The sequence below is a fragment of the Tursiops truncatus genome, chromosome 3, assembly GCF_011762595.2.
Source record: "Tursiops truncatus isolate mTurTru1 chromosome 3, mTurTru1.mat.Y, whole genome shotgun sequence".
Classification (NCBI taxonomy): Eukaryota; Metazoa; Chordata; class Mammalia; order Artiodactyla; family Delphinidae; genus Tursiops; species Tursiops truncatus.
In genome coordinates this window covers 42,403,527-42,420,507 of record NC_047036.1, presented here as the reverse complement: position 1 = coordinate 42,420,507, position 16,981 = coordinate 42,403,527, and the positions used below count along the sequence as shown (strand labels likewise).

The 16,981-nt window shown below is 35.4% G+C and overlaps 1 protein-coding gene across 6 annotated transcripts in view; it reads right to left on the bottom strand.

The window, feature by feature from the left end:
- MTREX (Mtr4 exosome RNA helicase) overlaps positions 1-16,981 on the bottom strand; it is a 136,109-nt gene that overhangs the window by 45,331 nt on the left and 73,797 nt on the right. For all 6 annotated transcript variants that reach the window (XM_033852861.2, XM_033852862.2, XM_073802118.1 and 3 more), the window contains 2 exons: positions 11,092-11,264; positions 10,424-10,492 (listed from right to left, as the gene is read on the bottom strand). In XM_033852861.2, the coding sequence (XP_033708752.1) occupies positions 10,424-10,492; positions 11,092-11,264 (242 nt within the window). The remainder of the gene's footprint in view (positions 1-10,423; positions 10,493-11,091; positions 11,265-16,981) is intronic.

The following is a 16,981-nucleotide window of genomic DNA, read 5'->3' as shown; positions in this document are numbered from 1 at the left end:
TCTTGGGGGTAGCACTTCTGAGAATACTGGGGCCTCAACTGCCCTTGTCCTGGCTTATAAGACATTGATTCCAAGCTGGGAGAGGCAAGCTGAGAAGATGTGAGGCTCTTATGCTCCACTTAGCCCTCAGGGCCTAAAGCAGGAGTGTCACCCAGAGAGAAGTGAGTGGACCATTGTTCCCACACCAAGCTTTAGAACTTGGCTCAGAGATTGTGCCCTGTGGGGGGGGGGGGGGGGGGCGGGGCGGAGAAGCAGGCCTTAAAACAGCTCTTAATACCTTCCAAAAGAAAGTGATTTCATTTGCAGTAGAGGCTGGGGAAGTTCAAACTTTAGAGCATGCTCAAAAACAGTGAAGGCCGTTGGTGAAAGACAAATGGAGGAAATGCGTAGAATCACTGGAAATACAGACAAAATATGGAGGCCAGCTAGTTTACAGGAGAGAACCTTGGGGGAGGGGAGGTGGGGGGAAAGCTAGGAGGAGCCTCCTGCAATTAGTGGGGCTTAACAGAAGGGTATGTTCAGGGAAAGACACAAAGAGACCCTTTTTAAAACCACTGTCATCCCAGAGTAACTATGGGCATATCCAAGGCTGTGCCAAGGAGAAACATAAAAGGTTCAGCACTGTAGGGGGAAGAGGGAGGTGGAATACACTTCACTCAAAAAATCTAGCTGCTCATTAAACATATAAACAAGCAAATAACAACAATAAACCTGGCTTGGGGGGTGGGGGAAACCAGTACCAAGAGTGCTACAATATATTATTGAAAATGTCCAATTTCTAAGGAAAAATTATGAGACATGGACAAAGACAGAAAAGTATGAACTATAACCTATAAAACAGAAAAAAAAGCAGGCAACAGAAAGTGCCTGTGAGAGTGACCAGATGTTGGATTAAACAAAGTCTTAAAGGTAGCCATTATAAATATGCACGAAGAACTATGGAACCATAATTAAAGAAGTAAAGGAAGGGACAATAATCAATGTCCCAATTTGACAATAACAATCAAATAGAGAATATCAATAGATAGATATAATAAAAAGAACCAACAGGAAATTCTAGATTTCAAAAGTGAAATACCTGAAATGAAAAACTCACTAGAGGAATTCAACAGCATATGTGAAGTACAAGAAAGCATTAACAAATCTGAAGATAGGCTGGAAGAGATGATATAATCCAAAAACGGGGGGGGGGGGGGGGGGGAGAAGAAAAATGAACAAAGCCACAGAGAAATGTAGGTCACCAGTAAGAATGACAACATAAACATAATGCGAATACCAGAAAAAGAGGAAAGAAGTAATGAAAAAATATTTAATAAAATAATGGCTGAAAACTTAGCAAAATTAATTGAAAAACAATCTACAGGAAACTCAATGAACTCCAAACAGAGTAAATGCAAAAAGATGCCCAAATACACATATCACAGCAAAAATGCAAAAACCAAACATAAATAGAAAATCTTGAAAGGAGTAAGAGAAAAGCAAGACTTATTTTTTACAAGGAGACTACAATAAGGTTAACAGCAGAAACTTATCAGGAGAAATGATGGAGGCCAGAGGCAGTGGGTTAGCATATTCACATAATAAACCTCTTAATCAAGAAATCTATATGCAGGCAAAGTTATTGTTCAAAAACAAACATTCCCGAATAAACAAAAAAACGGAGAGAATGTTTTGCTGGCATACCGGCTTTACAGAAAACACTAAAGGAAGTTCTTGAGGCTGAAAGTAAGTGACACCAGTCGTAATATTGAATCCACATGAAGAAACAACTCTGGTAAAGGTAATTATAAAAGACAAAATAATTGACTATTTCCTTTTCTCTTAAATGACTTAAAAACTAATTATATAAAACAAAATGTATATATCGAATTGTTGAGACTGTTGAGCCTATAACAGAAATGTAGTATATTTGCCTATAATAAAACAAAGGAAGTAGGTGGAGCAAAGCAGTATTGGGCTAAGTCAATAAATCTAGATGGTAAGTTGAATTCACAGGAATTAAGAAAGACAACCAGAAATGAAAAATAAGGTTAATATAACAGAAATTATAAATATATACTTACTCTCCTTTCTCCTCTAAGCTTCTTTAAAAGTCATAACATTATATAAAGTAATAATTATAACATGTATTGTTGGGTTTGTAACATTCATAGGTATAATATCTATAACATATATACCACAAAAAGAGGGAAAATGGAACAGAGACATAAAAGAGTAATGTTTCTATATCTAACTGGAATTAAGTTAGTATAAATCTGAAGCTTATTCTATTATGTTAATATGTATACGGAAAGCCCTAGCAACCACCAAGAAAATAACAAAAAATATAGGTAGAGAAAAGAGCCCATGAAATAAATTAAAATGTCACATTAGAAAACAGGTACTCAATGCAAAAGAAAGCACTAAAGGAGGAATAGAAAAACAAAAAAAGAAATGACACATAGAAAACAAAAAAAGACAGCCATCAATCTAGTCATACCAATAATAACATTAAATGTGAATGGATTAAGCAGCCCAATCGATAGGCAGAGATTTTTCAGATTAGATAAAACAATATCCAAACATGCTGTCTATAGGAGACATAGTTTAAATTCATTGATACAAAAAAGACTCAAAGTAAAAAAGATGGAAAGAGATATAGCATATGAACAACAATCAAAAGAAAGCTGAAGTAGGCTATACTAATCATAAGATGAAACACACTTTAGCAGAACACAAAACACATGAAGCAAAAATTGACAGAAATGAAGAAATAACATTTCAACAATAATAGTTAAGAGACTTCAATACCCCACTTTTAACAATGAATAAAACAACTAGATAGAAGGATCTGCAAGGAAAGAAACAGAAGACCTGAACAACACTCTAAAAAAAACTAGACCTAACAGATACCTAAAGAACATCTCACCTCAACAGAATATACATTCTTCTCAACTGTACATGAAACATTCTGCAGGAGAGGACATGTTAGGTCACTGCACAAACTTCACTAAATTCAAAAGGAATGAAATAATATCAAGTATGTTCTCAACAACAGAATGAAATTAGAAATCAAAAGCAGACAGAAATTCACAAATATATGGAAATAAACACATTCTTAAATAACCAATGGGTCAAAGAAGAACTCAAAAGGGAAATTAAAAATACTTTGAGATGAATGAAAATGAAGACACAATATGCCAAAATTTATGCAGCTAAAATCCTTGCAGATGGAAATTTATTGGTATAAACGTCTTATAAAAGACATTGGTATAAATGTATTATAAAAGAAGAAAATCTCAAATTAATAACCTAATCTTCCACTTTAAGACAATGGACAAAGAACTGCAAACTAAATCTAAAGCTAGGAGATAGAAGGAAATGATAAAGATTATAAATAAAGGAGCAGAAATTAATGAAACTGAAAAATAAAGAAAAATCAATGAAACCAAGAGCTGATTCTTTGAGATGAACAAAACTGATAAACCTTTAGCTAGGTGAAAGATTAAAATTATCAAAATCAGAAATGAAAGAGGGGGGTAAGCTGGGACGAAGTGAGAGAGTGGCATGGACATATATACACTACCAAATGTAAAACAGATAGATAGTGGGAAGCAGCCACATAGCACAGGGAGATCAACTCGGTGCTTTGTGACCTAGAGGGGTGGGATAGGGAGAGCAAGAGGGAGGGGATATGGGGATATATGTATACGTATAGCTGATTCACTTCATGATACAGCAGAAACTAACACACCATTGTAAAGCAATCATACTCCAATAAAGATGTTAAAAAAAAAGAAATGAAAGAGGAGACATTACTAACAACTTTACAGAAATAAAAAGGATTATAAAGCAATATTATGAACGACTGCACACCACTAAATTAGGTAACTTAGATGAAATGGACTAATTCCTAAAAAGACAAATCACTGAAACTGTTTCTAGAAGAAACAGACAAACTGAACAGACCTATAACAAATAAAGAAACTGATTTAACAATCAATAAACAATCCACAAAGAAAAGCCCAGGCAGGTAACATCACAGCCAAATATTTAAATAATTAATATAAATTCTTAAAGAACTCCTCCAAAAAATAGAAGAGGAGGGGAACACTTCCTAACTCATTATGTGAGGCAGGCATTACCCTGATACCAAACCCAGGGAAAGACAGTAAAAGAAAAGAAAACTACAAAAGAAAACTACAAACCATTATCTCCTTTGAATATGGGTGCAAATATCTTTAACAACATATTAGCAAACCAAATCCATTAACACAGAAAAAGGATAACAGAGAATGAACATCCCAGGAATCCAAAGTTGGTTTAGTATTTGAAAATCAATTAATATAATATACTTCATCAGATTAAACACAAAAGAGAATAAAAAACAACCACATGATTATTTGAATAGGCATATAAAAAGCATCTGATAAAAAACAACTCTCGGGCTTCCCTGGTGGCGCAGTGGTTGAGAGTCCGCCTGCCGATGCAGGGGACACGGGTTCGTGCCCTGGTCTGGGAAGATCCCACATGCCGCGGAGTGGCTGGGCCCGTGAGCCATGGCCGCTGAGCCTGCGCGTCCAGGGCCTGTGCTCCGCAACGGGAGAGGCCACAGCAGTGAGAGGCCCGCGTATCGAAAAAAAAAAAAAAAAAAAAAAAAAACAACTCTCATGACAAAAACACTCAACAAACTAGGAAAAGAAGGAAACTTCCTTAACTCAATAAAGGACACTTATGAAAACATACTTAATGGTGAAAGAGTGAATGATCCCCCCACCTCAAGATTAGGAAAAAGACAAGGGCATCTGCTCCATCAATATTGTACTGGAGGTTCTAGCTAGGCCTATTAGGCAAAAAGAGGAAATAAAATGCACCCAGAATGGAAAGGGAGAAGTAAAACCACCTCTATTTGCAGACAAGAAAATCCTAAAGAACCCACTGTTAGAACTAATAAAGTTAGCAAAGTTACAGAATGCAAGATCAATACATAAAGTCAACTGTGTTAATATATACTTGCCATGAAATATTAAAAAATGAAATCAAAAGAACAATTCCATTTATGATAACATCAAAAGATTAAAATATTCAGGAATAAATTTAACAAAAGAAGTACAAAATTTATACTTGGAAAACAAATTACTGTTGCAAGCAATTTCAAAAGATCTTAAAAAATGGGAAAACTTCCCATGTTCACAATCGAAAGACTCAAGAGCTGTAAGCTGACAATACTCTCTCCAAAATGATCTAAAGATTAAATGAAATCCCTATCAGAATCCCAGCTAGCTTCTTTGTAGAAACTGACAGATAATAAAATTCACATGGACTTGCAAGGGTCACAGAATAGCCAACAACACAATCTTGAATAAAGGTGGAGGTCTTACCAATCCATTTCTTCAAACCTTAACTACAAAGATACAGTAATACAGACAGTATGGTACTGGCATAAGGATAAAGATATAGATCAACTGAACAGAACTGAGAATTCAGAAATAAAATCATGTGTCCATGATCATCTGAGTTTTGACAATGGTGCCAGCATAATTTAATGAGAAAAGAATTTTCCAACAAATAGTCCTAGGACAAGAAAAAAGTTGGATTCTTATCTTAAGTCACATATAAAAATCAGCTCAAAACGGAACAAAGACCTAAATGTTAAGAACTAAAACTATAAAACTTAGAAAAAAACATAGGGGTAAATCTTCATGGTCTTGATGTTGGCAGTGGTTTCTTATATATGACATCAAAAGCCTAAGTAACAACAACAACAAGAAATTGGATTATATCAAAATTTAAAACTTTCGTGCTTTAAAGAACATTGCCAAGAAAGTGAAGATGTGCAAGACGGCATCTCAGGTGTATTCTAGTAAACATTTAGGGAAGAGTTAACAACTCTCCTGCTCAAGTTATTCCAAAAAATTGTAGAGGAAGGAACACTTCCAAATTCCTTCTACAAGGCCATCACCACCTTGATACCAAAACCAAAGATATCACAAAAAAAATGAGAAGCTAATATCACTGCAGAACATAAATGCAAAAATCCTAAACAAAATATTAGCCAACCAAATTCAATACTACATTAAAAAGACCAAAGCCGAGATCAAGTGGGATTTATCTCAGGGATGCAAGGACAGTTCAATATCCACAAATCAGTCAATGAAACACCACATTAACAAACTGAAGAATAAAAATCACATGATCTTCTCAATAGATGCAGAAAAAGCTTTTGATAAAATTCAACACCCATTTACAATAAAAACTCTCAACAAAGCAGGTATAGAGGGAACATACCTCAACATAATAAAGGCCACATATGACAAATCCACAATTAACATCATACTCAATGGTAAAAAAGCTGAAAGCATTTCCTCTAAGACCTGGAACAAAACAAAGATGTCCACTCTTGCCACTTCTATTCAACACAATAGTGGAAGTCCTAGCCACAGCAATCAGACAAGAGAAAGAAATAAAAGGAATCCTAATTGGAAAGGAAGAAGTAAAACTTTAACTGTTTGCAGATGACATGACACTATACATAGAAAATCCTAAAGATGCCACCAAAAACTACAGAACTCATCAATGAATTCAGTAAAGTTGCAGGATACAAAATTAATATACAGAAATCTGCTGCACTTCTATACATTAACAAAGAAAGAGAAATCAAGAAAACAATTCCATTCACAATTGCACCACTGCACCAAAGAGAATAAAATACCTAGGACTACATCTTACTAAGGAGGTAAAAGACCTGTACCATAAGAAAACTACACTATACTATAGGGAAAGTGCATGACAATAATGAAAGAAATTGAAGACAACATGAACAGATGGAAAGGAATATTGTAATCATAGACTGGAAGAATTAATATTGTTAAAATGACCATATTCCCCATGGCAATCTATAGTTTCCAAACAATCCCTATCAAATACCAATGGCATTTTTCACATAACTAGGACAAATAATTCTAAAATATGTATGGAAACACAAAAGACCACAAAGAGCCAAAACAATCTTGAGAAAGAAAAACAACCTGGAGAAAGAAGAGCAAAACTGGAGGTATTATACCCCCTGATTCAAAACTATACTACAAAGCTACAGTCATCAAAACAGCACGGTACTGGCATTAAAAAAAAGACACATAGATCAATGGAACTGAATACAGTCCAGAAAATGGGCCCACACTATTATATGGGCAATTAATCTATGACAAAGGAGGCAAGAATATACAATGGGGAAAAGACAGCCTCTTCAACAAATGGTGTTGGGAAAACTGGACAGCTACACATGGAAGAATCAAACCAGACTACTCTCCCACACTATGCTCAAAAATAAATTCAAAATGGATTCAAGACTTAAATGTAATGTGTGAAACCATAAAACTTCCAGAAGTAAACACAGGCAGTAAAGTCTTTGACACTGGTCTTGGTAATATTTTTTTGGATCTGTCTCCTCAGGCAAGGGAAACAAAAGCAAAAATAAACAAATGGGACTAAATCAAACTGAAAAGGTTTTAGTCAGTGAAGGAAACTATGAACAAAACTAAAAGATCACCGACTGAATGGGAAAAGATATCTGCAAACGATATATCCAATAAGGGGTTAATATCCAAAATATACAAAGAACTCACAAAACTCGACATCAAAAAAACCAAACAACCTGATTAAAAAATGGCAGAGGGCCTGAGTAGATGTTTTTCCAAAGAAGTCATCAGGATGGCCATCAGGTACACGAAAAGATGCAACATCACTAATCATAAGGGTAACGCAAATCAAAACCCCAATGAGCTATTCACCTCACACCTGACAGAGTGACTATTAACAAAATGACAAGAAATATAAATGTTGGTGAGGAGATGGAAAAAAGGGAACCCCTGTGCACTGATGGTGGGAATGTAAACTGGTGCAGCCACTATGGAAAAGTGTATGGCGGTTCCTCAAAAAAGTGAAAATATAACTACCAAATGATTCAGCAATTCCACTCCTGAGTATTTATTTGAAGAAAACAAAAACACTATTATTCAAAAAGATATATGCACGCCTATGTTCCTTGTAGTATTACTGTATATCTCATAATAGCCAAGATATGGAAGCAACCCAAGTGCAATCAATAGAGGAAAGAAAATGTCTCTCTCTCTCCCCCCCACACACAAACACACAGGAATATTACTAAGCCATGAAAAAGAATGAAACCTTGCCATTTCCAACAACATGGATGGACCCGGAGAGTATTACGCTCAATGAAATAAGCCAGACAGAGGATGACAAATACTAGATGACTTCACTTAAATGTGGAATATGAAAAACAAAACGAGTGAACAAACATAACCAAACAGAAACAGAGTCATTGATGCAGAGAAAAGATGGCTGCCAGAGGGAAGGGGAGGGGAGGAGGAGAGAAATAGGTGAGGGAGATTAAGAGGTACAAACTTTCAGTTACTAAATAAATGAGTCACAGGCAAGAAATGTACAGTGTGGGGAATATAGTCTATGTAATATCTTTTCCTGGTGACAACTAGAATTATCACTATGAACATTTTGAAATGTACAGAATATATCATTATGTTGTATAACAGGAACTAACAGTGTTGTCAGTCAATTATGCTCCCAAAACAAACAAACTCATAAACAGAGAGATCAGATTTGTGGTTTTCAGAGGCAGGGGTAAGGGAAAGGGGAATTAGATGAAAGTAATAAAAAGATATAAACTTCTAGTTATAAAATAAATAAATACTAGGGATATAACGTACAACGTGATAAATGTAATCAACAGTGCCATTAATTATAATCTTATAATATAATTATAACATAACAGTGCTGCTATACATGAAAGTTGAGAGTAAATGCTAAGAATTCTCATCACAAGGAAAAAAGAGTTTTTAAATTTCTTTAATGTACCTATATGCGATGATGGGTGTTCACTCAATGTACTGTGGTAATCATTTCATGATGTATGTAAATCAAATCATTACATTGTACACTTTAAATTTATATAATGCTGTATTTCAACTGTATCTCAATAAAACTGGAAGAAAAAAAAACCCCAAGCAAACCAATCAACCAACCGATTAACCTTCAATGGCCTGCCACTGCTTTCAAATATTTAAATCTAGACCCAACATACTCAAAATCTGTATTTTAAATACTTTCCATGATTAACCTCAATACTTTTTATTTTACTCTTTCCCTTCACCTGAAATGTTCTGTGCCTGCTGCATACTACTTCCACCAGTGAATATCCATCAAATGAAATTCTACTTAGTGTTCAAGGTTCCATTTAAAATTTTAAATTCTCTTCCTTCTCAGGTGCCATCTCTAATAGCTCAGACAAAATTTCTTCCTCCTCCTGCTCCAAATGCACTTTGCTTATATCTTTACTGAAGTATTTCATAATCTGCCTTAAATTTTCATTATCTGCTTGCCTCTGTTCATAAAATGAGTGAGTACAGGAATTGTGTCTATGGTCAATGAATGCTTCTTAAATTAGAATCAAATGAGACAATGAGTGTGACAATACTTTGAAAAACATTCCTGTAAATTATGAAAATGGTAATAATCTATTCAGTGGGATTAATCATAGATCATTAATCAAAACTCCTATCACAAACCTATGAACTTAATTATTTCTCCACAACAAATGGCTTCAGTATCTCAAAGTTCATTTACATATTTCAGGACTAACTTTCAATCCCAAAGCTTAATTCTCAATTGCCTTTACACATAGGCAGGACAAAGAAGTTAATGACAACAAAATCATGAGATCATCTCATGCAAATCCTTCATTTTAAAGAAAAGAAAAAACAGGCATGAAGATTCAGAATGTCCTGCCTGAGGTCATATATTGGCACTGTTGGTTGGTGCCTACTGCAGGTAAAGAAAATATAATAGAAGGGAAGGCTGATTTAATTTTGAGGTAATCATTTTTCTAACAAATTATCAAAATCATCCTTGACTTTATGTATACGTAATCTCTTCAAAGTATTTATATTAATAATGACCAAAAGCAACTTTATTATTGCCTTCATGTAGAGAGAGTAAGTAAAATTAACCAGCTTTCCTAAGTTCTTTCTTTTATGTCTCTAACATATACATGAATCAAAATTCCAATTTTCAGTGTCAAATGCTAATTTTTTCTAATATTCAATTTAAACAGTAAGTTTATAAAAAGGACTGGTAAACTCAGAGAATAAATGTAAAACTGTCATGAAATTAAAATCTGTGATAGTGTTAGGAAAATAGCCATACCACTTTAAGGATAAAATTTATGATTATTCAAAAAATTAATTCCTTATATAGAATTTATTACAGTTTCTCTTAAGGTAATGCTATTTCTTTTTTTCTTTCTTTTTTTTTTTGGTAATGGTATTTCTAATCTGATCAATTTCCTGAGCCTGAAAAAACATTTCACTAAAAATTTACATACAATTCCACTTTTAGGACAACAGTTTACCTTAACATTTGATTTTTTTGAGAAATTCACCACTACACCCCAGCCAAAATCGTCTCCTTCATTCTTTACCTGAAAAGAAAGTAAAGCAAGTAAAAAGGAATGTTTATGTCCAAAAGGCAATTTAGATATCATGCCCACATTACAGGCTAATAAAACTTTGAGTCTTCCTGATAAAATGTTTTTTTGAAAGATCACTGTTAAACTTAAAAAAAAGAAAAAAAAAAGAAATTAACCCTACAGAAAGAAATCTCTGCCAAATTTCAAGGGATTCCAGAACAGCAATAACAGGAATTTCTCAGTTGGCAAATAAATGTTAAAAATGATATGGTGTATTTGTTTGGAGAATATCTGAGGTCTTTTATAGCTAATGAATTCATCCAGGTCTTAAAACTGCGTTACTCTGGGACAGCATTTCATAACTGGAAATATTTTATGTTAATTCCAAAACTGTCCACTTCAATTTATATCCCCCCAAATGAAAATCAGTAGCGATTAAAAGGCCTTCACATGACCCCTCCTTCATCAGTGCCACATGAAACAGGTAAAAGAATAAAATTAATATAGATTTAAAAAACTACTGTATTTTACCAAGATAAGAAAAAAAATTGGAAGCTTCATGCAAAAAATATTAAATATTGAAATAATTTATGACAAAAATAATGACATACCTTTACCAAACGACCTGGTTGTAGAAATGGTAAGCAATATTTTGGTTTGTGAATATATTCTTCAATTTCTTTACCCAATTTGGCAAGCTGCTGCCTAATCTTATAATAGATGACTACACTTTCTTCATTTGGTATTACTATTTTATTATACTGTTCTTCTGAGTTCTTTACCTCTGTAAGTAAAAACACATACACAACATCACAAAATTATACATCTTATGTAAATTATACCAAAGATACATCTTTTTTTACTACTACAATTGTAGGGAACAAATTCAGACCGCTTAGGTTAGAAGCTTTGAGGAAAAGATTCAGAGACAACCATAAGACATGCTGTCTAGTTTCTCCCTTCCCCATTAAGGTTCACCTTCTCTATTTCTTCTCACAGTTCCCCAACTCACTGTGACCTCAAAGTGATTCTGAACTGGAGTGGTTTTGTCTGGTAAGTTAATTCTCTCCTGTGGATAGGGGGAGAAGACTATTTCTGAGAATTCTAGACCTACACTGTTGAACAAGCACTGCCCTGTAAAACTTTGTATTATGGTAGAAATGTTCCATATCAGCACCTTCCAGTATAATACCCAGTAGACACTATGTGGCTAGTTAAATTTAAAATAATTAAAATTAAATAAAATTAATCATTTAGCTCTTAAATTGCAGTAGCACCATTTCAAATGCTCAACAGCCATATGTGGCTGTTGACTTCAGTACTTGAAAAGCACAGAGAGAATATTTCCACAGGAAGTTCTACTGGACAGCACTATTTTGGATCTTCTAATATGCCGCTTTAACTCAGCAAAAAACCCAGTTTGTTAATGTCATCAGGCTTCCTCCAACACCTGGGACTATGTCTCCTAAAACAGAAGACAGGAAATTCAACCATAGTTATCCCTCTACTCAGTCAGTGGCCAAAACACTAGCCCCTTTCAGCAACTGTCCTTTTAGTTAATCTAACCATCTCTGATGCCATTCCCTGCTCCAATTCTTGCAGCTAGTGCTGACCTCCCATTCTCACTCATTCCATTATGCCTCTTTCCCACTGTGAACAAACACTATTTTTACTTGGGTAAACCACACATAAAATTCACTATTAATGACATGTAGTACACTAACAATATATGAAACCATCACTACCATGTAGTTCTAGAATATTTTCACTACCCCAAAACTCCATACCCTTTAAGCAAACACTACTCATTCTTTCCTCCACCAGACCCCGGCAACCTTTCTGTCTGCATGAATTTGCCTATTCTAGATATTCCATATATATGGAATCATACAATGTGTGGCTTTTGTCTTTGGCTTCCTTCACTTAGCATAATCTTCTCAAAGTTCATCCATGTTGTGGCATGTATCAGTACTTCATTTCTTTTAATGGTGGAATAATATCACACTATATGGGTACACCATTTTGTTTACCAGTTGATGGACATTTGGATTATTTCTACCTTTTGGCTACCGTGAGTAATGCTGCTATGAACATTCATGCACCAGTTTCTGTTTGAACGTATTTCCAATTCTTTTGCTTATATACCATGAGTGGATGGCATTGCTGGGTCTTACAGTAATTCTATATTTAAATTGCTGGGGAAGTGCTAAACTATTTTTTACAACAACCACACCATTCTGTTAATTACCTAAAAAAAAAAAAAAAATACCCATCCTAGTGAGTGTGAGGTAGCTTGCTATGGTTATGATATGCATTTCCCTAATGATGTCGACCATCTTTTCATGTACTTATATGAAAAGATGTACTTATATATCTTCTTCATGTACTTATATATATCTTCTTTGCAAAAATGTCTATTCAGATCTTTTGTCCATTTAAAAATTAGGGTCACTGTCCTTGTCCCCATGGTGAGCCAAGCCACTCCTTGCCCCTGCAAGAGACCCCCAACACTAGCAGGTCAGGAGTTCCATGGACCCTGAACACTGTGGATGGAAACCAGTGTGACCTATGAACTTGGGTTGCTTGTTTTTACACGAATTGCACTGAACTTTGAATTCCACTCAAAGCTATAGAGAGACTGTTCTGAGGACCGGGATAATTTTTGCAGTAACACAAGCCATGTGGCTGACAGGGTCTTGGTGCTCTGGCCGTGTTTCAGGCCTGTGCCTCTGAGGTGGGAGAGACAAGTTAATGACACTGGTCCACCAGAGACTTCCAGGCTCCATGTAATATCAAATGGCGAAAGCTCTCCCAGAGATCTCCATCTCAATACTAAGACCCAGTTCCACTTAACAAACAGCAAGCTACAGTGCTGGACACCCTATGCCAAACAACTAGCAAGACAGGAACACAACACCACCCATTAGCAGAGAGGCTGCCTAAAATCATAAAGTCACAGACATCCCAAAACACACCACCACACATGGTCCTGCCCACCAGAAAGACAAGATCCAGCCACATCCACCAGAACCCTCCACCAGGAAGCCTACACAACCCACTGAAGCAACCTTAGCCACTGGGGACAGACACCAAAAACAACAGGAACTACGAACCTGCAACCTGCGAAAAGGAGACCCCAAACACAGTAAGTTAACCAAAATGAGAACACAGAGAAACACACAACAGATGAAGGAGCAAGGTAAAAACCCACCAGACCAAACAAATGAAGAGGAAATAGGCCGTCAACCTGAAAAAGAATTCAGAGTAATGATAGCAGAGACAATCCAAAATCTTGGAAAGAGAATGGAGAAAATACAGGAAATTTTGAACAAGGACCTAGAAGAACTAAAGAGCAAACAAACAATGATAAACAACACAATAAATGAAATTAAAAATTCTCTACAAGGAATCAGTAGCAGAATAACTGAGGCAGAAGAATGGATAAGTGACCTGGAAGATAAAAGAGTGGAAATAACTACGACAGGCAGAATAAATGAAAAAGAATGAAAAGAATTGAGGACAGTCTCAGAGACCTCTGGGACAACATTAAACGCACCACCATTCGAATTATAGGGGGTCCCAGAAGAAGAGGAGAAAAAGAAATGGACTGAGAAAATATTTGAAGAGATTATATTTGAAAAGTTCCCTAATATGGGAAAGGAAATAGTCAACTCCAGAAGTGCAGAGTCCTATACAGGATAAATCCAAGGAGAAACAAGACAAGACACATATTAACTGAATGATCAAAAATTAAATACAAAAAAAATATTAAAAGCAGCAAGGGAAGAACAACAAATAACATACAAGGGAATCCCCATAAGTTTAACAGCAGATCTTTCAGCAGCAACTCTGCAAGCCTGAAGGGAGTGGCAGGACATATTTAAAGTGGTGAAAGGGAAAAACCTAAAACCAAGATTACTCCCCACCCAGCAAGGATCTCACTCCGATTCGACAGAGAAATTAAAACCTTTACAGAAAAGCAAAAGCTAAGAGAAATCAGCACCACCAAACCAGCTTTACAACAAATGCTAAAGGAACTTCTCTAGGCAGGAAACACAAGAGAAGGAAAAGACCTACAATAACAAACCCCAAACAATTAACAAAATGGTAATAGGAACGTACATATCGATAACTACCTTAAATGTAAATGGATTAAATGCTCCAACCAAAAGACACAGACTGGCTGAATGGATACAAAAACAAGACCTGTACATATGCTGTCTACAAGAGACCCACTTCTGACCTAGAGACACATACAGACTGAAAGTGAGGGGATGGAGAATGATATTCCATGCAAATGGAAATCAAAAGAAAGCCAGAGTAGCAATACTCATATCAGATAAAATAGACTTTAAAATAAAGAATGTTACAAGAGACAAAGAAGGACACTACATAATGAGCAAGGGATCAATCCAAGAACACATAATTGTAAATATTTATGCAACCAACATAGGAGCACCTCAATACATAAGGCAAATGCTAACAACCATAAAAGGGGAAACCGACAGTAACACAATCATAGTAGGGAACTTTAACACCCCACTTTCACCAATGGACAGATCATCCAAAATGAAAATTAATAAAGAAACACAAGCTTTAAATGATACATTAAACAAGATGGACTTAATTGATATTTATAGGACCTTCCATCCAAAAACAACAGAATACACTTTCTTCTCAAGTGCTCCTGGAACATTCTCCAGGATAGATCATATCCTGTGTCACAAATCAAGTCTTGGTAAATTTAAGAAAACTGAAATCGTTTCAAGTTATCTTTTCTGACCACGATGCTATGGAACGAGATATCAATTACAGGAAAAAATCTGCAAAACCAAACATATGGAGGCCAAACAATACACTACTAAATAACCAAGAGATCACTAAAGAAATCAAATTGGAAATCAAAAAAATACCTAGAAACAAATGACAATTAAAACATGATGACCCAAAACCTATGGGATGCAGCAAAAGCAGTTCTATGAGGGAGGTTTATAGCAAGCACTACAATCCTACCTCAAGAAACAAGAAACATCTCAGATAAACAACCTAACCTTACACCTAAAGCAATGAGAGAAAGAAGAACAAAAAAAAAAAACCAAAGTTAGCAGAAGGAAAGAAATAAAGATCAGATCAGAAATAAATGAAAAAGAAATGAAGAAAATGACATCAAAGATCAATAAAATTAAAAGCTGGTTCTTTGAGAAGATAAACTAAATGGATAAACCATTAGCCAGACTCATGAAGAAAAAAGGGAGAAGACTCAAATCAGTAGAATGAGAAATGAAGAAGTAACAATCGACACTGCAGAAATACAAAGGATTGTGAGAGATTACTACAAGCAACTCTATGCCAATAAAATGGAAAACCTGGAAGAATTGGACAAATTCATAGAAAAGTACAACCTTCCGAGACCGAACCAGGAAGAAATAGAAAATACAAACAGATCAACAGACAAGCACTGAAACTGAGACTGTGATTAAAAATCTTCCAACAAACAAAAGCACAGCACCAGATGGCTTCACAGCCAAATTCTAACAAACATTTAGAGAAGAGCTAACACCTCCCTTCTCAAACTCTTCCAAAATATAGCAGAGGGAGGAACACTTCCAAACTCTTTTTACAAGGCCACCACCACCCTGATACCAAAACCAGAGAAAGATGTCACAAAGAAAGAAAACTAGAGGCCAGTATCACTGATGAATATAGATGCCAAAACTCCTCAACAAAATACTAGCAAACAGAATCCAACAGCACATTAAAAGGATCATACACCATGATCAAGTGGGGTTTATCCCAGGAATGCAAGGATTCTTCAATATACGCAAATCAATCAGTGTGATAAACCATATGATCATCTCAATAGATGCAGAAAAAGCTTCTGACAAAATTCAACACCCATTTATGATAAAAACCCTCCAGAAAGTAGGCACAGAGGGAACTTACCTCAACATAATAAAGGTCATATATGATAAACCCACAGCCAACATCGTTCTCAATGGTGAAAAGCTGAAACCATTTCCTTTAAGATCAGGAACAAGACAAGATGTCCAAACTCACCACTATTATTCAACATAGTTACGGAAGTTTTAGCCACAGCAATCAGAGATGAAAAAGAAATAAAAGGAATCCAAATCGGAAAAGAAGTAGTAAAGCTGTCACTGTTTGCAGGTCACATGACATAATACATAGAGAATCCTAAAGATGCTACCAGAAAACTACTAGAGCTAATCAATGAATTTGGTAAAGTAGTAGGATACAAAATTAATGCACAGAAATCTCTTGCATTCCTATTCACTAAGGATGAAACCTGAAAGAGAAATTAAGGAAACACTCCCATTTACCACTGCAACAAACAGAATAAAATACCTAGGAATAAACCTACCTAAAGCGACAACAGACCTGTATGCAGAAAACTATAAGACACTGATGAAAGAAAATAAAGATGAAAAAAACAGATGGAAAGATATACTATGTTCTTGGATTGGGAAAATCAACATTGTG